Source organism: Caloenas nicobarica, chromosome 29, assembly GCF_036013445.1.
Source record: "Caloenas nicobarica isolate bCalNic1 chromosome 29, bCalNic1.hap1, whole genome shotgun sequence".
Lineage (NCBI taxonomy): Eukaryota > Metazoa > Chordata > Aves > Columbiformes > Columbidae > Caloenas > Caloenas nicobarica.
In genome coordinates, this window is record NC_088273.1 from 246,223 (window position 1) to 271,383 (window position 25,161).

The 25,161-nt window shown below is 66.6% G+C and overlaps 1 protein-coding gene across 4 annotated transcripts in view; it reads right to left on the reverse strand.

The window, feature by feature from the left end:
• Positions 1–25,161, reverse strand: part of FLNA (filamin A) — a 33,663-nt gene that overhangs the window by 1,694 nt on the left and 6,808 nt on the right. The window contains exons 4-45 of one of the 4 annotated variants that reach the window (XM_065653336.1): positions 24,487–24,584; positions 24,260–24,407; positions 23,701–23,819; positions 23,414–23,491; positions 23,020–23,182; positions 22,634–22,834; positions 21,364–21,501; positions 20,853–20,976; positions 20,410–20,546; positions 19,742–19,935; positions 19,554–19,667; positions 18,870–19,013; positions 18,656–18,779; positions 18,175–18,335; positions 18,004–18,094; positions 17,760–17,929; positions 17,202–17,319; positions 16,623–16,885; positions 15,564–16,161; positions 15,075–15,248; positions 14,264–14,426; positions 13,775–13,935; positions 13,521–13,691; positions 13,002–13,125; positions 12,772–12,928; positions 12,251–12,440; positions 12,012–12,035; positions 11,026–11,273; positions 10,848–10,950; positions 10,403–10,543; positions 10,066–10,194; positions 9,813–9,986; positions 9,194–9,355; positions 8,170–8,373; positions 7,834–7,986; positions 7,375–7,497; positions 6,559–6,825; positions 5,862–5,999; positions 5,658–5,773; positions 3,396–3,528; positions 1,775–1,951; positions 646–864 (exon numbers count right to left, since the gene is read on the reverse strand). In XM_065653336.1, coding sequence (XP_065509408.1) covers positions 646–864; positions 1,775–1,951; positions 3,396–3,528; positions 5,658–5,773; positions 5,862–5,999; positions 6,559–6,825; positions 7,375–7,497; positions 7,834–7,986; positions 8,170–8,373; positions 9,194–9,355; positions 9,813–9,986; positions 10,066–10,194; positions 10,403–10,543; positions 10,848–10,950; positions 11,026–11,273; positions 12,012–12,035; positions 12,251–12,440; positions 12,772–12,928; positions 13,002–13,125; positions 13,521–13,691; positions 13,775–13,935; positions 14,264–14,426; positions 15,075–15,248; positions 15,564–16,161; positions 16,623–16,885; positions 17,202–17,319; positions 17,760–17,929; positions 18,004–18,094; positions 18,175–18,335; positions 18,656–18,779; positions 18,870–19,013; positions 19,554–19,667; positions 19,742–19,935; positions 20,410–20,546; positions 20,853–20,976; positions 21,364–21,501; positions 22,634–22,834; positions 23,020–23,182; positions 23,414–23,491; positions 23,701–23,819; positions 24,260–24,407; positions 24,487–24,584 — 6,834 coding nt within the window. Of the gene's footprint in view, positions 1–645; positions 865–1,774; positions 1,952–3,395; positions 3,529–5,657; positions 5,774–5,861; positions 6,000–6,558; positions 6,826–7,374; positions 7,498–7,833; positions 7,987–8,169; positions 8,374–9,193; positions 9,356–9,812; positions 9,987–10,065; positions 10,195–10,402; positions 10,544–10,847; positions 11,274–12,011; positions 12,036–12,250; positions 12,441–12,771; positions 12,929–13,001; positions 13,126–13,520; positions 13,692–13,774; positions 13,936–14,263; positions 14,427–15,074; positions 15,249–15,563; positions 16,162–16,622; positions 16,886–17,201; positions 17,320–17,759; positions 17,930–18,003; positions 18,095–18,174; positions 18,336–18,655; positions 18,780–18,869; positions 19,014–19,553; positions 19,668–19,741; positions 19,936–20,409; positions 20,547–20,852; positions 20,977–21,363; positions 21,502–22,633; positions 22,835–23,019; positions 23,183–23,413; positions 23,492–23,700; positions 23,820–24,259; positions 24,408–24,486; positions 24,585–25,161 lie in introns of all 4 variants that reach the window. The other 3 variants (XM_065653337.1, XM_065653333.1, XM_065653334.1) reach the window with 3 other exon arrangements.

Below are 25,161 nucleotides of genomic sequence, written 5' to 3' on the forward strand. Positions count from 1 at the left end.
GCTCCCCCCAGCCCCTCTGCCCTCCCAAATCCCCCCCAGCACCCCAAACCCGCTCCCCCCAGCCCCTCTGCCCTCCCAAATCCCCCCCAGCACCCCAAACCCGCTCCCCCCAGCCCCTCTGCCCTCCCAAATCCCCCCCAGCACCCCAAACCCGCTCCCCCCAGCCCCTCTGCCCTCCCAAATCCCCCCAGCACCCCAAACCCGCTCCCCCCAGCCCCTCTGCCCTCCCAAATCCCCCCCAGCCCCTCTGCCCCCCCAAATCCCCCCCAGCACCCCAAACCCGCTCCCCCCAGCCCCTCTGCCCTCCCAAATCCCCCCAGCACCCCAAACCCGCTCCCCCCAGCTCCTCTGCCCTCCCAAATCCCCCCCAGCCCCTCTGCCCCCCCAAATCCCCCCCAGCACCCCAAACCCGCTCCCCCCAGCCCCTCTGCCCCCCCAAATCCCCCCCAGCACCCCAAACCCGCTCCCCCCAGCCCCTCTGCCCCCCCAAATCCCCCCCAGCACCCCAAACCCGCTCCCCCCAGCCCCTCTGCCCTCCCAAATCCCCCCCAGCACCCCAAACCCGCTCCCCCCAGCCCCTCTGCCCCCCCAAATCCCCCCCAGCACCCCAAACCCGCTCCCCCCAGCCCCTCTGCCCCCCGGTACCGGTGATCTTGGCCTTGAAGGGGCTGCCCACGATGTGGTGGGGGCCCCCGAACTTGATGGCGATGAGGTAGCTGCCGGGGGCCATGGGGGTGTAGGTGACGCGATAGCCCTCGGGACACTCCCTGCACTCCATCTTCACCTTGGACGGGCCCTCGATGGTGACGGCCAGCGCCCCCGGGCCCGCCTTGGCCGTGTTCACCACGAACTCGGCCGGGGAGCCTGCGGGATGGGGGGGCGCTGACGGGGGGGGCGCCCCGAGAGCCCGCGGAGGGCCCCCCAACTTCACAGGGCGCTCCTGAGACACGCGGAACCCCCAAACCCCCGCCCAGGTGCCCCCAAACCCGTAGGGGCCTCCTCTGACCCCACAGAGCCCCCCCCAATCCCATGGGGACCCCACAGAGGCCCCCCAAGCCCATGGGGTCCCCTGAGACCCAACAGAGCCCCCTCAATCCCATGGGGACCCCACAGAGGCCCCCCAATCCCATGGGGTCCCCTGAGACCCAACAGAGCCCCCCCAATCCCATGGGGTCCCCTGAGACCCCACAGAGCCCCCCCCAATCCCATGGGGACCCCACAGAGACCCCCCAATCCCATGGGGACCCCACAGAGCCCCCCCAATCCCATGGGGTCCCCTGAGACCCCACAGAGACCCCCCAATCCCACGGGGACCCCACAGAGCCCCCCCAATCCCATGGGGTCCCCTGAGACCCCACAGAGCCCCCCCCAATCCCATGGGGACCCCACAGAGCCCCCCCAATCCCATGGGGACCCCTGAGACTCTGTAGAGGTCTCTCACTCCATGGGGTCCCCTAAAATCCCACAGAGGCCCCTCCCAACTTCACGGGGGTCTCCTAAGACCCCATAGAGCCCCCCCAATCCCATGGGGACCCCATAGAGCCCCCCCAATCCCATGGGGACCCCACAGAGCCCCCCCAATCCCATAGGGTCCCCTAAGACTCTGTAGAGGCCCCCCAACTTCCAATGTGCCCCCTGAGGCCCCCGAGAGGCCCCCCCAGCCCCTGCAGGGACCCCCAGCCCCTGTAGGACCCCCAAGAAGCCCCCCAGCCCCTGTAGGACCCCCAAGAAGCCCCCCAGCCCCCGCAGGCCCCCCCAGCCCCAAAGCCCGTACCTGTGGTGCCGCCCTCCAGGCCGGGCCCGTAGGCGGAGACCAGCCCGGGGTCCCCTGCCTGCCCCGGCTCCCCCACGCGCACCTTGAAGGGGCTCCCCGGGATGTGCGACCCCTCGAACTTCACGTCGATGGAGTACACGCCGTTCTCCCGCGGGATAAACCGCACCGCGTACTTGTCTGGGGGGGCGCGGGGGTTCAGGGGGGCGCACGGACCCCCCGAAACCCCCCCGGACCCCCCCAAACCCTCCCTGACCCGCAGAGCTGCCCAAAACCCCCTCGGACCCAGAGGGGCTCCCATTGATACCATGGAGACCCCCAACCCCATAGGGACCCCCAGCCCCATGGGGACCCTCCAACTGCCTGGGAACCCCCCAACCCCACAGGGACCCCCCAACGGCCTGGGGACCCCCAACCCCATGGGGACCCCCCTCCCAACCCCACAGAGACCCCCACGAACCCCTCACACCCCCCAGGGCTGCCCAAAACCCCCTCGGACCCAAAGGGGCTCCCACTGATACCATGGAGACCCCCCAACCCATGGGAGCCCCCCCCAACCCACGGGGACCTCCCCACACCCCCCCATGGCCATACGACACCCCCAGGCTCACAGAGCCCCCCCAAGCCCCACAGAGACCCTCACAACCCCCCCCAAAATCTCCTTGGACCCAGAGGGGCTCCCATTGATATCAGGGAGCCCCCCAACCCCATATGGTGCCCCCCCCACCCCACGGGGACCCCCCTGCACCCCTCCGGGGCCACCTTGTGAGACACGACCCCCACGGGGCACCCCAAAATCCCCCCAGCACCCCCACATATGGGGGGGGCCTGAACAGGGGCCTGGCAAGGTCAGCCAGGGCCCCCCCCATAAAAACCACCCCTTGCTGGGGCCAGGGGGGGCCCTGCAGCCTCCCTGGGACCCCAAAACTGGGCTGGAGGGAGACCCCCAAAGTGGGGGGGTCCCCAAAACCCTCCCCCAAAGTGGGGGGACACCCCAAAACACTCCCCCAAATTGGGGGGGGACACCCCAAAATCCTCCTCCCCCTTGGCTGCCAGGAAGGAGCCCGGGGGGTCCCCAAAGCACCCCTGGGGGGCAGATTTCAGGGAGGGGATGCAGGTTTTGGGGCAGGAGATGCAGATTTTGGGTTGGGGGATGCGGGTTTTGGGGCAGGAGATGCAGATTTTGGGTTGGGGGATGCGGGTTTTGGGGCAGGAGATGCATATTTCAGCCTGGGGGATGCAGGTTTTGGGGTGCTGGTTTCGGGGTGCCGGTTTGGCCTGGGGGATGCAGGTTTTGGGCTGCCAGTTTTGGGGTGCAGGTTTGGCCTGGGGATGCTGGTTTTGGGGTGCAGGTTTGGCCTGGGGGATGCAGGTTTTGGGCTGCTGGTTTTGGGGTGCAGGTTTGGCCTGGGGATGCTGGTTTTGGGGTGCAGGTTTGGCCTGGGGATGCTGGTTTTGGGGTGCAGGTTTGGCCTGGGGATGCTGGTTTTGGGCTGCAGGTTCGGCCCAGGGGATGCAGGTTTTGGGGTGCAGGTTCAGCCCGGGGGGTGCCGGTTTGGGGTGCAGGTTTCGGGGTGCAGGTTCGGCCCGGGATGCCGGTTTCGGGGTGCAGCCCCGGGCCTACCTGGGGTGACCTCGGTGATGTGACACTCCTCCAGCGCCCCCGAGGGACTGTGCACCTTGGCGTCCAGCACCCCCCGCGCCCCGTTCAGGCTCACGGCGAACGAGGCCGGTTGGTGAATCTTGAGCCCCGACTCCTGGGGGGCGACATGTCAGGGGGGGCCCCCGCACGGGGGGGACACCCCAAAACAGAGGGGGACACCCCCAAACCCGGGGGAGAGCCCCAAACCCACGGGGATCACCCCCAAACCTGGAGAGAGCCCCAAACCTGGAGAGAACCCCAAACCCAGGGGGATCACCCCCAAACCTGGGGAGAGCCCCAAACCTGGGGAGAGCCCCAAACCCAGGGGAGACATCCCCAAACCTGGGGGGACACCCCCAAACCCGGGGAGAACATCCCCCAAACCTGGGGAGAACATCCCCCAAACGCGGGGAGAACATCCCCCAAACCTGGGGGGACAGCCCCAAACCCGGCGAGAACATCCCCCAAACCCGGGGAGACACTCCCAAACCCGGGGAGACACCCCCAAACCTGGGGGGACACCCCCAAACCCTGGGAGAACATCCCCCAAACCCGGGGAGAACATCCCCCAAACCCGGCGAGAACATCCCCCAAACCTGGGGAGACACCCCCAAACCTGGGGAGACACCCCCAAACCTGAGGGGAAACCCTCAAACCTGGGGAGAACATCCCCCAAACCTGGGGGGACAGCCCCAAACCCGGGGGGACACCCCCAAACCTGGAGAGAACATCTCCAAACCTGGGGGGACACCCCCAAAGCCGGAGAGAACATCCCCAAAGCTGAGGGGACACCCCCAAAGCTGGGGGAGAACCCCAAACCCAGGGGGGAACATCCCCAGCCCCAGGGGACACCCCCAAACCCTGGGGAAAACCTGGGACAACCCCCCCCCCAAAAAAATACAGGGGGGTGACACCCCCAAATCCTCACCCCAAATAATCATGGGGGGGTTGATACCCCCCAAAAAAATCCTCAGCCCCCAAAATTCCAGTGGGCATGACACCCCCAAACCCTCCCCAGATAACCCTGGGGGGACAAACAACCCCAAATAACCTCGGGGGGATTTATCCCCCCCCCCCCCCAAAAAAACCCTGGCGGGTCAAGACCCCAAATAATGCTGGGGGGGGCTCTGCACCCCAAAATCACCCCGGCGGCGATCTGCACCCCGAGATCCCCACACGGGGAGGGGGAGCTCAGACCCTGGGGTGACCCGAACCCCAAAATAACGAGGGGAGGATGCGCTTTGGGGAAGGTGTCACCCCAGCACCCCGGTTTGAGGGTCCCCCAAAGCCAGGGGGGTTTGGGGGTGTCACGGGAGTCCCCACCCCCTGCCCCACTTACCTTGGGGGGCCGGAGAGTTTAACGGGAGAGAACGGGGGGCCCCGGGCTTTGGGGGTGCTGGGGGGCCGTTCTCTCCCGCTAAGACCCCTCCGGGCCCTGGGGTCGCCCCCCAAATTTGGGGGGGGGCGACAGGGGGGCTGTTAATAGCCTTTAAAAGAGACACGAGAGAAGAGCCCCGGGACCCCGTGGGACACGGGGGCTGCCTGAGCCAGCGCAGGGACCCCAAAACTGCTACAGAGCCCCCACACTGCTACAGAGCCCCCAACCCGCTACAGAACTCCCCAATCCAGCTGCACACCCCAGACACCCCAAAACAGCTACAGAGCCCCACAGACACCCCAAAATCCTCAATAAAGCCCCTCCTAGAGCTGCACTGACCCCCCAGACACCCCAAAAACCCCACTGAAGCTACTGCAGAGCTGTGCTGACCCTACAGACACCCCCAAACCGCTTTAAGTCTCCCTTATGGCTACACTGTCTGTACAGAGCCCCCCCAAATCCCACCTAGAGCCCCCTTAGAGCTACATGGACTCTTATGGACACCCCAAAACTCCACTAACTCTCCTCAGAGCCATGTTATCCACATACAGCCCCCCCAAACCCTTCTAAAACCCCCCTAGCGCTCCACTATCCCTATCCAGCCCCCCCAAACCCCTCTAAAACCCTCCTAGGGCTCCACTATCCCTATCCAGCCCCCCCAAACCCCTCTAAAACCCTCCTAGGGCTCCACTATCCCTATCCAGCCCCCCCAAACCCCTCTAGTGCCCCCCAAACCCCTCTAAACCCCCCTAGGACTCCACTACCCCTATCTGGCCCCCCCAAACTCCTCCAGCCCCCCGTGCGCTGGCCCCGCAGCCCCATGGCCGCCGGGGGGGTTTTGGGGGGGGTCTCTCCCGATGTCTCACCTGAAGGCTAGAAACAGTGAGGCGCCGAGCGTCCACGCACGGGGCCGTGGCCGCCACCACGAACGGGCTCTCGGGGATGTGCTCCTCGTTGAACTTCACCGACACCTCGTAGTCGCCTGCGGGGAGGGGGACGGTGTCACCACGGCAGGGGGGAGGGGTCCCCACCTTTCCCCAGCCCCATAAAATGCCCCCCCAGCCCCGTACCGGGCTCCTGCACCACGTAGGACACGCCGCAGGAGCCGTCCTTGCGGTCCTCAAAGGCGATCTCGGCCTTGCTGGGCCCCTCCACGGCGATGGAGAGACCCCCGGCGCCCGCCTCCCGCGTCCAGATGCTGAATTCGGCTGGGGGGGGCATGGGGAGGGGGTGTCAGGGCTCCCCCAAAGGCCTGACACCCCCCCCAATACCCCGTCGTGTGGGGGGCGGCCCCCCGGTTGGAGGGAGCTGGGGCTAGGTCAGGTTGGGCTGGGCTGGGGGGGGATCCGGCAGGTTTTGGGGAGCCCCAGGTAGGATTTGGGGAGCTCCGTGTAGGTTCTGAGGCATCTCAAGTCAGATTTGAGGCATCTCAAGTCAGATTAGGGGCATCTCAAGAGGGTTTTGGGGCATCTCAAGGTTTTGGCACATCTTCAGAGGGTTTTGGGGCACCTCGAGCAGGTTTTGGGGCATTTCAAGTGGGTTTTGGGGCTCCTCAAGTAGGTTTTTGGGTTTTGAGGCACCTCAAATGGGTTTTGGGGCACCTCAAGGGGGTTTCGGGGCATCTCAAGTATATTTTGGGCCACCTCCAGTATATTTTGGGCCACCTCCAGCAGGTTTGGGCCAGCTCCAGCAGGTTTGGGCCAGCTCCAGCACACCCCATGCCCACCCCAGCCCCGCGTGTGCGCGTTTCGGGGTCCCCCTGCTCACCTGGCACCCCCGCCTCGGCGCGCTCCAGGCCGGGCCCCCCGGCGCGCACCTTGTGCGCCCCCCCCTCGCCCAGCGGCCCCACGGTGAACTGGAAGGGGCTGCCGGGGACGTGCTGCCCGTGGTCCTTGACGCTGACCGAGTGCGCGCCCGTCTCGGCCGGCACGAAGCGCACGCCGTAGGAGCCGCCGCCGCCGTCCAGCACCTGCGTGGGCACCGCCTGCCCCGACGGGCCCGTCACCAGCGCCGTCACCTCCGGGGAGCTCAGCTCTGAGGGAAACGGGGGGTCAGGGGGGCCCCGCTGGCCCTGCCGTGGCTCCCGGGAGTTCCTCTTTAATTCTGGGGGACCCTCTTGATAGCTGGGGTGTCCCTCTTGGGTTCTTGGGGTCTCCACGTGGGTCCTTGGGGTCCTTGTTTATCTCTGGGACCGCCCCATGGGTCCTTGGGGTCCCCTCTTTATTTCTAGTGTCCCCCTCTTGGGTTTTTGGGTCCTTGGGGTCCCTCTTTATCTCTGGGGTTCCCACATGGCTCCTTGGGGTCACCTCTTTATTTCTAGTGTCCCCCTCTTGGGTTTTTAGGGGCCCCACCTGGGTCCTTGGGGTCCCCTCTGTATCTCTGGGGTCCCCTCTTTATTTCTAGTGTCCCCCTCTTGGGTTTTTGGGGTCCCCCTACGGGTCCTTGGGGTCCTCTCAGTATCTCTGAGGTTCCCCCCAGGTTTTTGGGGTCCCCACATGGGTCCTTGGGCGACGTTCAGGGACACTTGGACCCTCCCCCGGGACGCTCAGGGCCCCCCAGACACTCGGGCCCCCCCATGCTCACCGGGCATCTTGAGGCTGAGGTCGCAGGGGGTGCCCACGCTGGCCTCGGGGGGCGCGCGGCGCCGCCGGGTGATGCTCTCCTTCACCCGCCCCTCACCCGTCACCTTCACCGAGAACGGGCTCCCTGCGGGGCGGGGGGTCAGGGCGCCCCCAAAACACACCCCCCGCTCCCTCCCAGTAACCCCAGCGCTTTCCCAGTGCCCCCAGGGACCGAATTACCCCAGTGCACCCTCCCAGTGCCCCCAGTTGGCCCCAGCACTCCCAGCTGCCATCCAGTGCCCTTCCCCATTATCCCCAGTCTCCCCCATTGCCCTCCCCCAGTGCTCCCCGTGCCCCGAGTTGTCCCCCAGTCCCCCCCATCACCCTCCCAGTGCCCCCAGTTGGTCCCCAGTTCCCGCCATCGCCCTCCCAGTGCCCCCAGTTGGTCCCCAGTCCCCGCCATCGCCCTCCCAGTGCCCACCAGGGACGTGCTGGTCAGCGAACTTGACGGAGATGATGTAGTTGCCGGGCTCGGTGGGGCAGTAGGTGACGCGGCACGTCCCGTCCTCCAGCTCCTCGGTGCCGATGTCGACCTTGCTGGGGCCCTCGATGGACAGGCTGAGCCCCCCGTACCCTGCGTGGGGGCCGGGGGGGGTCAGCGGGACCAAGACCCCCAGAGCCCTGAGGGGACCCTGGCAGCCTTGGGGACTCCTGGGGAGGACCTGGGGGGGCTTTGGGGACCCCTAGGCCTTGGGAGGGTCTGGGGGGGCTTTGAGGATGCCCAGAGCTTGGGGGGAACCCCCCGGGGGGGCCGTACCGGCCTCGCGGGTGTCGATGGCGAAGTGCGCGGGCTGGAAGGTGCGTCCCTCGCGCAGGCCGGGCCCCGTCACCCGCACCCGGCTGGCGTCCCCCAGCTCGGCCTGGCTGATGGTGACGGTGATGGGGCTGCGGGCCAGGGGCTGCCCCCCCCGCGACAGGTGCACCAGGTGCTCCCCCACCTCCTGCGGCACGAACGAGATGCCTGCAGGGACAGGGGGACAGTCAGCGCGGGGACAGGGGGGACGCAGCATGGGGATGCACGAGGGATGGGGTAGGGGGACATGGGTGGCACAGAAGGGATGGGGTTGGGGACATGGGGGGCACAGGGACACCGGGGGTGCCTCTGCAGGGGTGTCAGGACAAGGGGACACAGCACAGGGACGTTGACATCAAGGTATGGGGACAGGGGGGACACGGGCATCACAGTGCGGGGACACAGAAGGGATGGGGTTAGGGGATATGGGGAGCAGGGGGACACATGGGGTTGGGGACATGGCGGGTACAGGGACACAGAGGATGCCCCTGCGGGGGTGTCAGGACACGGGGACATAGCGCGGGACATTGTCATCATGTTTTGGGGACATGGGACACACAGGTGTCCCACAGGACACAGAAGGGACACGGGGGGCACAGGGGATGTCGGGACATGGGTCAGAGCAGGGGAACAGGGGTGGCAGGACAAGGGGACACAGCACAGGGACACCGTCACTGTGTTCAAACAGGTGTCCCAATATGAGGCCACCGAAGGGACCTGGTGTAGGGACATGGGGACACGGGGACATCACGACACACTCCGGAGGCGTCTGAGCTGCCTGGGCTCTTTGTACACCAGCAGATGAGGTGACCGTGACCGTGCCCCTGTGTCCCCAGGCCCGGTGTCCCTTCCACGTCCCCACACCCCTGTGTGTCCCTGTGTCCCCGCTGTGTCCCCTCGCTCAGCCGCGGACCCCGGGAGTTCCCCACACCCCGCAGCGCGGTGCGGGGCCATGTCCCCCCCATGTCCCCCCGTGTCCCCACGTCACCGATGTGGCCGTTGCGCAGCCGCTTGAGCTGGCAGGGCTCCTTGCGGCCCGAGGGGGAGGTGACGGTGGCTGTCAGCTGGCTCAGGTCGGTCTCCCCGATGTCCAGCGGGATGTCGGCCGAGGCGCCCACCTTCAGGTGGGACAGGCGCAGGGAGTCGTCACCTGCGGGGACACGGCGCCGTTGGTGCGCCCCAAACCCCCCCAGGGACCCCCAGGTCCTCCCCAGAGACCTCAGACCCCCCAGGGGATCACAAACCCCCCTGAGAGACCCCAGACCCTCCCTAAGGAGCACCAGGCCCCGCAAGGGACCCCAGACTCCCCAGGGGACCTCAGAGCCTCCCTAAGGACCCCCAGACCTTCCTGAGAGACCCCAGACCCCACGAGGGACCCCAAAGCCTCCCTAAGCACCCCCAGCTCCCTCAAAGGACCCCAGAGCCTCCTGAGAGACCCCGGACCCTCCCTAGGGATCCCCAGACCGACCCCCAGACCCTTCCCAGGTCCCCCCAGAACGACTTCAAGTCCCCTGGGGACTTCAGTTCCCCCCTGCGCCACTCCAGGGCACCCCAGGAGCACCTAAAACACCCGGGGGTGCCCCCTGCGCCCCCCTGTCCCCCCGTACCGGTGATGCGGGCAGTGAAGGGGCTCCCGGCGATGTGCTTGTCATTGTACTTGACCACGATGCTGTAGTCGCCGGGCAGCACGGGCAGGTAGGACACGCTGCACGTCCCGTCCTGGTTGTCGGTGCAGCTGATCTCCGCCTTGGACGGACCCTCCACGGCCAGCGACAGCCCTCCTGGGGGGGCAGGGGGCTCAGGGGGGGCCTGCACCCCTCGGGGACCACCCAGCGCCCGGCGGACCCCCCCCCGGCTCACCCTCGCCCGCGTCCTTGGTGTTGACGGTGAAGGTGGCCGGCTTGTTGACAGTGCCGTGGATGAGGCCGGGGCCATAGGCGGTGACGTGGCCGCTGTTGACGTAATCCACGTAGAACTGCAGGGGGCTGCCTGGAGGGGGGGAAAAACGGGGGTCCGGGGGGGTCAGAGGGGTAGCCAGACCCCCCCACTGCCACGAGAGAACCTTCCTGGCTGCGGGGACATCACAACGTGGTGGCACGTGGGACGGCGTCACGGCACCTCCACGGCCACGATGCTTCAGTGAAGCCCCCCCAAACCCCCCAATTGTCCCCCAAAACCCCCCGATTGTCCCCCAAACCTGGGATGTGCATGTTTTCGTAGCGGATGTCCATCTCGTGCAGGCCAGCCTCGGTGGGGGCGAACCGCACCGTCACCGTCCCGTCCTTGTTGTCCGTGATGTCGGGCTTGGCCACCTTCCCTGAGGGCATCCGCACTTCCCCTGGGGGGGCACGGGGGGTCACGGGGGTTTGGGACACCCTGGGGGGACCCTGGCAGCCTTGGGGACCCCTTGGGAGGACCTGGGGACACTCAGGCCTTGGGGACTCCTTGGGAGGACCTGGGCGGGGGGCTTTGGGGACCCCCAAGCCGGCTCCAGAGACCCCCAGAAGGACTCACGGGAGGCCTGAGGACACCCTGGGGACACAAGCTGTTTTGGTTCCCCCCACCCAGAGGACTTGGGGGACCCCCCCGGGATGCCACCGGTAGTTTTGGGGACCCCCCCGGGGTGTTTTGGTGGTGCTCACCCGTGATCTCCCCCTTCTTGATGGTGAAGGGGATGACGAGGTCGAAGGGGCGCAGCCCAGCCATGTCCAGCCCGTTCACCCCCAGCAGCGGCCGGTCGGTCGCCTGCCGTAACGAGCTCGTTAGCAAGGGCCGAGACCCACCCCCCCCAAACCCTCCCCGCGTCCCCCCCAGACTCACCAGGACCTGGAAGGGGCTGTTGGGGATGTGCTCGCCCCCGAAGCGCACGCAGATGACGTACTTGCCAGGCTGGGGCGCGGTGTAGAAGATGTCGAAGGTGCCGTCGGGGTTCTCGGCCACGTCCACGTCCACCTCGGAGCCGTCGGGCGTGCATACCGTGCACGTCACCTTCCCCTTCCCCGCCGCCTTGGCGTCCACCGTGATCACCGTCTCCTCGCCCAGCTGGATGGTGGGGCCGATGCCGGCGCCTGCCGGGGGGCGTGGGGGTCACCGGAGCACCCCCAGGGTGGGCAAACTCGTGCCAGGTCACGGGGAGGGGGGACAGGCTGGGGGACCCCCCAGTGACGAGACACCCCCCAAAACACCAATGGGTTCTGGCTACCAGGACAAGGAGCCCCCTCCACCCAGTTAACGAGGTTTGGGGGACACCCCACAATTAAGCCCCCAAAGGGGATCCCCGGTATTGGGCGGGGGGGACGCCCATCAGCAAGGAGAACTGGGGGACCCCATGTTGAGTGAGGTCTGGACCCCCCAGTTAAGAGAAGCCTGATTGGCAAACGACACCTGGGCGGGGGGCAGATGTTAAGTGAGGTCTGGGGGGGCCCTTCATTGTTATGTTAAATCTGGGGGGCCCTAATCACTAAGTGAAGTCTCAGGAGGATCCTTCATCATTAAATGAGGTCTGGGGGACCCCAAATCAGCAAATGAAATCTGGGTGGCCCCTCATCATTAAACAAAGTTGGGGGACACCCCCTGTAGTTTAAGGGGAACAGGCGGTGCCCACCCAGTATTGAATGAAGCCCAAGGATCCCCCCAAACCAGACCTGGTCCCTCCTTCATGGAAGGTCCTGCTGGTCTGGGGTGTGGGGTCAGTTTTGGGGGGCAGAGGCAGATCTGGAGCGCTGGGGCAGATTGGGGGGGCAGTTTCGGGCTGCGGGGGGGCACACATGCTCCCCGACGCCAAGCGAGCCATGCCGTGAGCTTACCTAAGCCGTGACCTCCGATGGAGACTACAGCGTGGGCAACACGGGGTGGGGGGCGTGGGGGGCGTGGGGTGGGCAGAGAAGCAAGAAATCCAGTGAGACCGGGGCGGTGAGACCCCCCCGCACCCCCCGGCCCCCCACCCGCCCCGCGGTGACGGCTGAAGCGGGTGCGGGTGCCCCCGCCGGCGGGCGGCGTGTCCCCAGTGTCCCCGGAGCGCGTCCCCCCCCGCGGTGACACGTACCGGTGACTGTGCACTTGCTGGCGTCGCCGGCGGGCACGGCGCGGATGCGATAGGGCGAGTAGGGGATCTCGTCCCCACCATACTTGATGAGGATGGTGTAGCGCCCGGTCATGTCGGGGACGTACGACACCGTGTAGGTGCCGTCCTGGTTGTCCCGGATCGTCGCCTTCTTGGGCTTCCCCTCGGGGTCCTGGGGGACGCACACGGGGGTGTCACCGGGGTGTCGGGAACAGGGACACAGCGCAGGGACGTTGACATCAGGGTACGGGGACAGGGGGGACACGGGCGTCGCAGTGCGGGGACACAGAAGGGATGGGGTTGGGGAAATGTGGAGTAGGGGGACACATGAGGTTGGGGACATTGGGGGCACAGGGACACCCGGGATGCCCCTGCAGGGGTGTCAGGACACGGGGACACAGCACGGGATGTTGCCATCAGGGTACGGGGTCCTAGGGGGACACACACACGAGGATGTCACCGGGGTGTCCCCAACCCGCCGCGTCCCCCGCCGCCGTGCCCACCGTGATCTGCACGGCCAGCAGCCCCTCGCCCGCGTCCTTGGCGTCGATGGTGAACTCCACGGGCAGGCTGGCGGGGACGCCCGTCGTGTTCAGCCCGGGCCCGCTGGCCTTGACCTTGCTGGCGTCGTGCGTGGGCAGCGCCTTCACCTTGAACGGGCTGCGGGCAGAGGGTGGGGGGTCAAACCGGCCCCCCAAAAACCCGCCCCGGGCCCCCCTGGCCCCCCGCTTACCTGCGCGGCACCTCCTGGTCGCCGTATCGCACCGAGATGCTGTAGGGCCCCTCGCGGGAGGGCACGTAGCTCACGCGCTGCGTCCCGTCCCCGTTGTCCGCCACGTCCACCGGCTCCACCACGCCTGGGGGGAAATGGGGCGTCAGGGCACCCCCGGGACACCCCTGGGGCACCCCCAGACCACATGGCTCCCCAGGGAACACCCCGAGAGCCTGCGCTGCTCCGGGGGGCGCCCGAGAGCTCCTACAGCGCTCCAGACCCCCTATGGGGCACCCCAAGACCCCACAGGGCACCCCAAGACCCCCTATAGAGTCCTATGGGGCACCCCAAGACCCTGTAACACCCCATGGGACATCCCAAGAGCTCCTGTAACATCCCACTGAACACCCCAAGACCCCACAGGCGACCCCAAGGACACCCTGTGGGGCGCTCCAGGCCCCCCACAGAACCCCCCTTTCCACCAGTCCCCCCCGTTCCCCTTGGATCGGGGTCCCCGCAAGGCTCCCGAGCCCCCCCCACCTTTGGGCCCCAGCACTTTAACATCCAGGGGGGCCACCCCGGCCTTGCTGGTGTCCACGGTGAAGCTCTGCGGCACGTTGGCTCGAACGGCGCCCGGCGTCAGCCCCGGCCCCGCGCACTTCACCTTGGACGAGTCCACCACGTCCGTCACCGGCACCTTGAACGGGCTCCCTGCGCGGCCGGGGGGACACGGGGGTGACGCAGACGCCTCCCCGACGCCGTCGTGTCCCCCCGGGACCCCCCCGAGCGCTCACCGGGGACCTGGTGGCCGCCGTAGGTGACGTTGAGGCTGTAGGTGCCCGGTTCATACGGGATGTACTCGACAGAGCAGCTGCCGTCCTTGTTGTCGGTGCACGACATCTTGGCCTCCGAGGGACCCTCCACCGCCAGCCCCAGGCCCCCTGTGCCGGCACCGCTGCGGGGGACATGCGGGGGTCAGGGGGGCCCCCCTAAACCCCCGGCCCCCGGGAGGGGAGCGGTTCAGGGTACAGGGGGGTTTGGGGGGATCAGGAGGGGAAACACTCAGGGTGTGGGGAGATTTGAGGGACAAAGATGCTTTAGGGGACACCAGATTGATTTGGAGTGCAGAGGTTTGGGGTTTCAGCCCCAAGTGGGGATTTCGGTTCATGGGCAGGGGCTTTGGGGCGCGGGGGGCTTTGGGGCACGGGGGGCTGCTCGTGGTGACCGCCGAGGGGTGGTTTGGGGGCCCGGGGGGGTTTTGGGGGGCGATGCGGGGGTCTCACCGGGTCTCCACGGTGAACTTGTTGGGCTGGTTGGTGGTGCCGCTCTGGATGCCGGGGCCGTGCACGCGGACGCGCGCTGGGTCGCAGCCCTCGGTGACGGGGACACGGAAGGGGCTGTGGGGCACGGGGCTGCCGGCGTAGGTCACGTCCACTGTGTGCAGCCCTGCGGGGACACGGGGACACGCTGGGGACGCCGTGGGGACTGCGCGTTTAAACGCGGTTTTAACTTCTGCCCTGCTATCGCCTCTTAAATCGACGGCAGCCTTTACTCGTCTTGTAAATCTATATGTTCAGCGTAATGTTAACGTGAGGAATCTTCGAGAACGACACTGCTCAGTATGAGTTAGGAGTATGTTCACAAACATTTTAGGGAATTGAGGAAAGACAGAAAGAAACCTGACTCAAGATCAGCTATTGTTTGTGGTCTTGGTAACTTGAGTGAGTCCTCTACTTTCATACATCACATCATTCAAAATAGGAAATACCCTTGTTTCCCTGAAAATAAGACCTACCCCAAAAATAAGACCTACCCCAAAAATAAGACCTACCCCAAAAATAAGACCTAGCGTGATTTTTCAGGATTTTTGAGGATGCTCGAAACATAAGCCCTACTCCAAAAATAGGCCCTACTCACAGTTCATAAAATAAGTCAGTTTAAATAGTGTCCAGGCAGCTTTACATGTAAAAAAGTAATAAGCTTTGAAGCAAAAATTAGTATAAGACCCTGTCTTATTTTGGAGATACTGCGGGATTCTCAAGAGCTGTAAGATTCATTTTGGAGTAGAAGTATTAAAGCATTAAAGCCACTCACCCTCCTCGTACGGCGTGTACTCCACGTGGTAGGTGCCGTCGCCACGGTCCTGCACGAAGGTCTCGGTGACGTTCCCCGAGGGGTTGGACACGCGTGTCTTCACGTGGGGACCCCCGGCTTTGCTCAGCGCCCGTGCGTCCACGTCGAACTCGGTCACCGCTTCTCGGAACACGCCTTGGGGGGACAGGGGGGTCAGCGGGTGGGAAACGGGTGGGAAACGGGGGAGGAAAATGGGGTTGGGAGGGTGGGGAATGGGAACAGGGGGTGGAAAATGGGAACCAGAGGGTGGAAAATGGGGTTGGGAGGGTGGGGAACAGGGGGTGGAAAACAGGGACAAGGGGATGGAAAATGGGGGTGGAAAATGGGGGTGGAAAACGGGGGTGGAAAACGGGGGTGGAAAACGGGGCCAAGGGGACGGAAAACGGGGCCAAGGGGACGGAAAACGGGGCCGGGGGGGCCAGGCGCCCGCAGTTGCATCCCTGCGCTCACCCTTGCCCTCCACGCCAGGCCCGTAGACCTTGACGCCGGCGGTGTCGACAGCAGGTTCCACGCGCACCTTGCTGGGGAAGTGCGGCACGGGCTGCCCGCCGTACTCCACGGTGATGGTGTAGACGCCAGGACTGAGCGGTGTGTAGGCGATGGTGTAGGTGCCGTCGCCATTGTCCTCCACGCGCACCTCGGCGCGGGCGCCGGCCTCCGAGGCGATGCCGATGGTGAGCTCGGCCGTGCCGGCGCGGCTGCAGTCCACGCGGAAGTGGCCGGGCTGCCCGGCCGTGGCCCCTTCCAGCCCCGGCCCCGAACACGTCACCTTGGAGGCGTCGAACTGGGGCCGGATCGGGGCGCGGAACGGGGAGCCGGGGACGTGGGCGCCGGCGAAGAGGATGTTGATATTGTAGTCGCCGGGCTCGGTGGGCAGGTAGGTGACGGCGCAGGTGCCATCGCCGTTGTCCAGGCACTCGATCTTGGCCTCGCACGGACCCTCCACTGTCAGCCCCAGGCCCCCCGTGCCGGCGCCCTTGGTGTCGATGGTGAAGGGGGCCGGGACACCGGCCAGACCGCCCTGCAGCCCCGGCCCGAAGGCGCGAACCTGCAGGGACGGGGACACCGGGTTGTGGGGACATTCCTGGGACGTCCCCTCAGACCCCCTGGCCCGGGGGACACCCCTGGGATGTCCCATCAGAGCCCCGGACCCGGGGGACACCGGGTTGTGGGGACACCCCTGGGACGTCCCCTCAGACCCCCGGGGCTCTGCTTGTGTTCGGGACCCCCGCCAGTGGGGACACGCTCTTAGGGGGACCCCATCACAAGCAGTACACTTACATTGGGGTCCCTCGGTCTTTGGGGACCCTCAGAACCAGGGACGCACCTTTATTGGGGTCCCCCAGCTCCCGGGGACCCCACTCTCTGATGACACCCCCATACGAGGGGTCTCCATCCTAATGGAGTGATCCCCAAGACCCCCCACCCCATCGGGATGACCCCCAAGCCCCCCCCGCCCACCGGGACACCCCCAAACCCCACAGACAGCCCCCCAGGTGCCAGACCCACCTTGGAGGGGTCCGTGGGGGGCACGGCCTCGACGGGGAAGGGGCTGCCGGGGACGGGGACCCCGTCGTACGTCACCTCCACCTGGTAGGGCCCCTCCTCGCGCGGGATGAAGCGCACGAGGCTGTTTTCGGGGCTCAGCCCCGGCTCCACCGTGCAGGGCACCCCCTTGCGCGAGGGGCCCGTGATCTTGGCCCCCACCTTGCCCTGGCCCCCCGCGCCCTTGGACTTGACCGTGAACTCCTGGTCCTTCCCCACCTCCAGCTCTGCAGGGCGGGGGGGAGAAGAAAAGTGTGTTGGGGGGGTGGGGGTTGCACCCCAAAACGGGGGGTCCCCTTGGACGAAAATCCCCAACATCCCCAAAATAAACGCCTGACAGAAACTCGCCCCGAGGGTCCTGCTCCAAAGCCCCCACTCTGCACTGAGAGCCCCAAAACCTCCCCCCCCAAATCCCCCCCAGATTAGGAGACCCCCAAAACCCCCACCCCAAATCCTCTCTGGAGATGGAGCCCCTAAAACCCCCAGCCCTAAGCAGCACCCCCAGCTCTATGGGTCCCCCTGCCCCCCCAGACCCCCCCATACTGTCGTCCAGGCCGGAGATCTTGATCTTGCCCAGGTCCAGACTCGGGGTCACCCCCACGGTGAAGGGGCTCTTGGGGATGGGGTCTCCCCCGTAGGTCACCGACACCCCCAGATTACCCTGGGGGGACATGGGGGGTGGCTGCGGGGGCGCCCCACGCCGGGGGTACAGCCCCCCCACCCACACAAGGGGCATTTCAGATATGGGGTGCTGGGGTTTCAGGGTGTCCCCTGGTACCTGCTGCGGGGGGGGTATTTGGGGAGGATTTGAGGTGGATTTAGGGTATATTTGGGGTGGATTTAGGGTATATTGGGTGGTAGATTTGGGGGTATAATTTGGGGTGGATTTGGAGCATATTTGGGGTGGTTTCGGGGGTATATTTGGGGCATATCAGGGGTGTGTATTTTGGAGTGCCCTCACCTGCTGCACTGGGGTGTACTTGGGTGTATTTGGGGTGTATTTGGGTGAATTTGGGTGCATTCAGGTGCATTCGGGGTGCCCTCAACTGCTGCACCGGGCTGTTTTTGGGGTGTATCTGGGTGCATTTGGGGTGCCCTCACCTGCTGCACCGGGGTGTATTTCACGGTGTGGGTGCCGTCGTGGTTGTCGATCAGCTCCAGGTCCCTCACAGCCTCGCCCTTCGCCGGCCCCGTCACCTGCACATCCAGGGGGGCCCGGCCCCCCGCCTTGGCGTTCACCGTGAAGTGGGTGGGTTTCCCCAGCTCCACCCCTGCGGGGGACATGGGGCGGTCAGGGGGGGTCCCCAACCCCCCCCGGACCCCCCCCGGCATCCCCCGAACTCACCGGAGCGGCTGAGCCCGGGTCCCTCCGCCTTCACTTTGCTGGCGTCGTGCGAGGGGTCGACCTTGATCCGAATGGGGCTGGTGGGGGTGGCCTGCGGGGAGGGACCCCCAAAATCAGCCCCCTGCACCACCAGCCCCCCCGAGCAGCCCCCCCAGCCCCCCCCGGGCCCACCTGGTCAGCGAACAGCACCATGATGGTGTAGGCGCCGGGGCCGCGTGGAGTGTAGCGCACGGTGAAGGTGTCATTGTCGTTGCGGATGATGTCGAAGTCGATGTCGGCCTCGGCCGGGCCCACCACCCCCGGAGCGCACTTGATCCCGATGCTCACGTCTCCTGTGGGGCCCGGGGGGGGTCAGCACCCCAAACCCCCCCAGAGAGCCCCCGGCATCCCCAAAGCCACCCAGAGACCCCCAAACCCAGCCAGAGAGCCCCCGGCACCCCCAAACCCCCCCAGCATCCTTCTGCCCCCCACACCCTGCAAACACCCTCCCAGCATGTACCAACCCCCCCAAACCCCCTCTGCCCCCCAAACCCCTTCTCCATCCCCCCCCAAACCCCTTCTCCATCTCCCCCCAAATCCCTTCTCCATCCCCCCCCAAACCCCTCTCCGCCCCCCCAAAACCCCTCTCCACCCCCCCAAAACCCCGGCTCACCCTGCCCGGCCTCGGTACAGTCCACGGTGAAGTAAGTGGGTTCGTGGGCCTTGAGCCCCGTCTTGGCCACGCCGGGGCCGTAGACCTTGACCTTGTGGGGGTGGCTGCCGGCCCCCACGCCCACCTGCGGTTTGGGGAGGGGGGTCAGGCCCGCAGTTCCCCCCCCCCAAGCCACCGAGACCCCCCCACCGGGGTTTGGGGACCCCCCTCTTACGCGGAAGGGGCTCTGGGGGATGTTGACGCCCCCCCAGGACACCATGGCCGTGTGCTTGAGCGGCTTCTTGGGCACGTAGGAGCAGCTGAAGGTGCCGTTGCCGTTGTCCTTGACCGACACGTCCACGGGGTTGCCCTCTGCATCCTGGGGAGGGGGGAATAGGGGTCAGCACCCCAAAAACCCACCCACTGACCCCCACACCCCCAGACCTGGCCCCTCCACTGGCACCAGCATCGCAACCCAGGGGGGGCCCAAATCCTCCTGATATCCCCCCCAAAACCAGCTCGTGTCATGGCCCGACTGGGACTGCACCCCCAAATCCTCTCCACAGCCCCCCAAGTCCTCCCCAAATTCTTCCCATAGCCCCCCGAACCCCCCATAAATCTACCCAGTGCCACCTGCCCTGTACTTGGGCTCCCAAATCCTCATTTCCTCCCAAAATCACATTGTATTGTGCCCTGACCGGGGCTGCACCCCTGTATCTGCCCCACAGCCCCTCTAAATCCTCCCACAGCCCCCCAAGCCCCCCCACAGCCCCCTAAATCCCCCCAAGCCCTCCCAGTGCCACCTCCCCCCTGCCCGGGCTCCCAAATCCTTCCACAACCACGGAACCCCCCAAAATCCACCCTGTGTCCCACCCTCCGCAGCCCGGTGCCCCCCAAATCCCCCCCAAACCCCCCTCACCTGCATCTGCACTTTGAGGGGCCCCTTCCCCCCGTTTTTGGCGTCCACCGTGAACTCGGCGGGTTTGTTGACGGCCACCCCCGTCTTCTCCAGCCCTGGCCCGTGCGCCTTGACCTGCAAGCAAAGGGGGGATTATTGGGGTTCCCTGAGGAATCAGGGGGCCCGGGGCAGGCCGGGGGGGTCCCCACCTTCTCGGGGAAGGAGTCCCGGGGTGCAGGGCGGATGTCGGCCATGAAGGGGCTGCGCCGAATGTCCTCGTTGTCACAGAGCACGTGCACGGCGTAGGCGCCTGGCTCCTGCGGCCAGTACCGCACGTCGCACGACCCGTCCCCGCGGTCGTCGCACTCGATCTTGGCCTGGGATGGACCCTCCACCGAGAATCCTGAGGGGCAGGGGGGTCAGGGGGGGCCCAAAATCCCCGGGGGGAGCCCCAAAACCCCGCCGGGGGGGGCCCGAGAAGCAGCCGCCCCAGGATGTGCGGCCCCATGGAGGGAGAGGCTGGTGAGGGGCTATGGGGACACATGGGGACACCAAAGGCCTCCCCAGGACACCCCAAAACCCAAGAGGAGCCCCTGAGACTCCTTAGAGACCCCAAAACACCCCCAAAAATCCCCAGGGGAGCCCCTGAAACTCCTCAGAGACCCCAAAATACCTCCAAAAATCCCCAGGGGAGCCCCCAAGACTCCTTAGAGACCCCAACCCTCCCAAACACCCCAAACCCCCAGAGGAGCCCCCAAAGCCCCCCCCAAACACCCCAAACCCCCAGAGGAGCCCCAGGAAGACCCCAAAGCCCCCCCCCAAACACCCCAAACCCCCAGAGGAGCCCCCAGAGCCCCCCAGGCCGACCCCCCCTCACCGAGGGTGCCGACGTCGTCCCCAATGGCCTCCACCACGAAATCGGCCGACTTGCCCACGACCCCCCCCTCCAGGCCGGGCCCCCAGGCCCGAACCTTCTGGCTGCCGCTTTCGGAGGACACCTTCACCTCGAAGGGGCTGGGGGACGGGGCGGGGGGGTCAGGACGGGTACGACCCCCCGAGAACGTCCTGCACCCCAAAAACGCCCCCGGCATCGGGGACGGCAGCCCGTGGCGGGGGCTGGATCCCCGGCTGGGGGCACGTTCCCTCCTCCCAGTGCTTCCAGTCCCCCCCAGTGCCTTCCAGTGCTCCCAGTCCCCCCCAGTCCCTCACAGTGTCCCCCCAGTGCTCCCCACTCCCTCCCAGTGCCCCCCAGTCCTTCCCAGTCCACCCCAGTGCCCCCCAGTCCCCCCCAAGTCCCTCCCAGTGCCCCCCAGCGCCCACCTGCGGGGGATGTGCTGCCCCCCCCATGTCACCGTCACAGTGTACATCCCCGGCGCCGTGGGGAAATACTCGAAGCCGAAGACGCCGTCGCCGAGGTCCTTCTGCTTCACAGCCTCCGCGCCCTCTGCGGGACACACGTCAGGGGGCACCCCAAAACCCTGGAGATCCCCCCCAGAACACGAGGCACCCCAAAACCCTGGAGACCTCCCTAAAAACCCTAGAGACCCCCCCCTCAAACCCTAGGGACCTCCGCGAAACCTGAGGGATGTCCCCAAAACCCTAGAGACCACCCCAAAACCCTACAGACCCCCAAAACCCTAGGGCACCCCCCAAACCTTAGGGGCCACAAAAGCCCAAGGGACCTCCCAAAACCCAAGGGACCCCCCCCATCCCCTCGAGGACGGGCCAAGGGCTGCGTCCAGGCAACCCAAGCCCTGTGGAGCACCCCAAAGCCCCCCAAACACCCCTCAAATCAGCTCCCCCAAAAGCAAAGGGGTGACCCCGGACTCACTGGGGCCCTTGACCGTGACCTTGAGCTCCCCACTGCCGGCGCCCTTGGTGTAGACCTTGAAATCCGCCGTCTCCTTCACGCGCAGCCCCTTGGGCTGCAGCCCCCGCCCCACGGCGTAGCACGCGGAGGGGTTGCAGGCTGCAGGGGGGAGAGTCAGTGGGGGCCCCGCCACAACGGGGACCCCAAAATCCACCCCGGGGGGAAGGAGGAGGAGAGGGATCCGGGGCAGTCCCACAATGGGGGGAGAAGGGGAACCAGGCGTCTGGGGGACCCCCAAACCCACATGGGGGTACACGCCAGGGGAGAGGGTCCAAAAGGGACCCAGGCATCCGAGGGGACCCCCAAATCCATGTGGGGGCACACACCAGGGGAGAGGGTCCAAAATGGACCAAGGCACCCGGGGGGACCCCCAAATCCACGTGGGGGCACACACCAGGGGAGAGGGTCCAAAAGGGACCCAGGCGTCCGAGGGGACCCCCAAACCCACATGGGGGCACACACCAGGGGAGAGAGTCCAAAAGGGACCCAGGCATCCGGGGGGACCCCCAAACCCACATGGGGGCACACGCCAGGGGAGAGGGTCCAAAAAGGACCCTGGGGGGACCCCTCGAACCCACCGGGCTGGGGCAGGGGCTACGAGGAGGGACCCAGGGGCACCCCAAAGGGCACCATGGGGGCTTGGGGGGGGAAGAAGGGACCCAGGCATCCGGGAGCAGCCCCCCCATACCGTCAGCGGGTCACCCACGAGGACCCCGGCCGGCGCTTCCCGGACAGACGGGCAGAAGGAGCAGGACAGACGGAGAGAGACAGAGCAGAGTCATGGGGGGGCGAGACCCCCCTGCAGCGACAGCCCCGGGACCCCCACATGTGGGGCAGAGACCCCCCCACAAGGGCCCGGGTTGGGGCAGAAGCACAGAGACCCCTCCCCTTTTGAATTGGGGGGGGGCAGAAGCACAGAGACCCCCTGAGCTGGGAAGGACAGAGACCCTGAATTCAGGGGAAACAGAGACCCCCAGATGGGGGGTGGGGGGACAGAGACCCCGAGTTTAGGGGAGACAGAGACCCCCAAGCTGTGGGGTGGGGGGACAGAGACCCCCAGATTCGGGGTGGGGGAGACAGAGATGCCCAAGTTGGAGGAACAGAAGCCCCCAAGCTGGGAAGAACAGAGACCCCCAAGTTGGAGGGACACGAGGACAGAGACCCCCAGCCTGGGGGGGGCGGAGGCCAGAGCCCCCCGTTTTGGTGTGGGGGGGCATCCCCCAGGGCTCACCCTGCCCCACGGTGACGTTGAAGGGGCTCTTGGGGATGGGGGCCCCCCCGAAAGCCACGTGGACGGCATGGGGCCCCTCGGCCGTGGGCCGGTAGGTGCAGCGGTAGGTGCCGTCCCCACGTGCCTCCAGCGTCGGCTCCACTGTCCCCCGCCGCCCGCTGGGGTCCACGATGGAAACCTCCACCTCGCCGGGGCCTGCGCCTGGTGGGGGGACACAGGGGGTCACCGGGGCCCCCCACCACGCTGGGAACCCGCCCCGAGGGGGACACACCCCCGCCCGCTCGCCCTGCGCCGTGGGGACGCGCTGCATCCTTGTCCCCCAAATCCCCGGGGTCTGGCTCCGCCAGCCTCCTCACGAGCCCCCCAAGACCCCCCCCAAAACGCACCAGCGGTGAAGATCTCGAAGTAGGTGTTCTTGTTCGCCACGTTGCCCAGGGGCTCGATGCCGGGACCCTGCGCCGAGACCCGGCTGGCGTCGCCCGCCGCCCGCCCCACCTGCACCTCGAAGGGGCTCTTGGCGATGTGCTGCCCCGCGAAGAGCACGGTCACCTGTGGGGGACACCCCGAAACGGGTCGGGGGGCGTCGGGGGGAGGAAACCTCATGGGAGGCCCCGAAAACCTCCCCAGAGGCCCCAAAGACCCCCGAGACATCAAAATTGTCTTTCTAGACATCAAAAGGCCAAAAAATAAAAAAAAAGAGGACACCAGGGAATGAAACAGCATGGGAGGGACCCCAAAATGCATCAGGACCCCCCGCCAGGTCCCCACAAAGGGACCCACCTTGTGCATGCCGGTGACTTTGGGGACGTAGGAGACGGAGAACGTGCGGTTCTTGTCGTTGTTGGCCACCACTTTAGCCTGCGGAGGGGGAACGGAGCTGTGACACCCCCTGGGGACCCCAAAACCCCCCCAAAATCTGCCAAGGACCCACCTCCCACACCCCAGAGCCTCCATCCCAGCTCGTGGAGCCCCCAGCCCCAAACCAACCCCCGAGTGCATGGTGCTCCCTGCGCGGCGGGGTGTCCCTGTCACCCCAAGCCCCCAGGCCCCCCCAGCCCTCTGCCCACCTCCTCGCGGTGCCCGGCGGGGTCCTCCACGTACACCAGCACGTCCCCCTGCCCCGCGCTGATCGTCTCCACCGTGAACTCAGCCGGTTGCTTCACCATGTTCCCCGTGGGCTCGATGCCTGTGGGACCTCCCTGTCAGCACCTGGGGGGGGCACACGGGGCTCCCAGCCCCACCCCACGGGGGTCCCGGCCCCATCCGGGGGTCCCAGCCCTGTGCCAGGGGTCCCAGCCCCACAGGGAACCAGGGAGCCCCCTAGATCTACAGGGAATAGGGAACACCCCAAGTCTACAGATAACCCCAATCTATAGGGTGTCATCCCCCAGCTCTGTAAGGAACACGGGTCCCCCAGATTTATAGGTGTCTCCCACATCTATAGGGGTCCCCCCACATCTACAGGGGTCCCCTAGATCTATAGGGCACAGGGAGGAGCCCCAAACATGCAGGGAATTTGGTGCAGCCCCACAATGTTGTAAACCCCAGAGAGCCCCCCAAAATGGGGAGGGAATGGGGGCAGGACGAGGGGTCCCGCAGCCCCGGGCGGACGGGGCCCCCCCTCACCAGGGCCGTAGGCTCGGGCCTTCTTGGGGTTGAGTTTGGGGCGCAGGGGGGCCCCCGGTTTGAGCTTGGCCTTGGGGAACTGCGACAGGTACGTCATGACCGAGTGCTCGTCCACGTTGGGGTCCACGATCTCCTCCGGGGTGATCACCTGGGGTTGGGGACAAGCCGGGGGGTCACCGGGCCGCTCGGGGACACCCGGGTGTCTCCCCCGTGTCCCCCAGACCCACCTGAGGGATGCCCAGCCACTCGTCCGCCTGCTGCATGGCCTCCCGCGCGTTGTCCACGGGTTTGCTGGGGTCCCACGAGTCCCAGTCGGGGCACAGCCCTGCAGGGGACAGGGAACACGGTCACCACGGTGGCGAGGGGGACAGCTGCCCTGTGCCCCCTCCGTGTGCCACCAGGGCCACTCTGCATTGTCTCCCTCGTCGCTCGTGTCTCCACAAAGTCCCCACGCACCCCCAGGGCCACCCCGCCGTGTCCCCACATGCCCTGACGGCTGTCACCCGCGTCCCCGTGCAGCCCCAGAGCCACCCCGTGTGTCCCTCTGCACTCCAAGTTCTCACCAGTATCCCCCTGCACCCCCATAATCACTCCCCACATCTCTGCACGTCCCCAGGGCCGTCACCCAGACCCTCGTGCACCCCAGGGCCCCCCTCCATGTCCTCAGTGTCCCTGTGCCCCCCAGCGCCACCCTCCATGTCCCCATATACCCCTAATTCTCCCCAGCATCCCTGTACACCCCCATCACCTCTCCCCACATCTCTGCATGTCCCCAGCGCCATCACCCACATCTTTGTGCACCCCAGGGCCCCCTCCCCATGTCCCCATGTCCCTGTGCACCCCAGGGCCCCCTCCCCATGTCCCCAGTGTCCCTGTGCACGCCAGAGCCCCCTCCCCGTGTC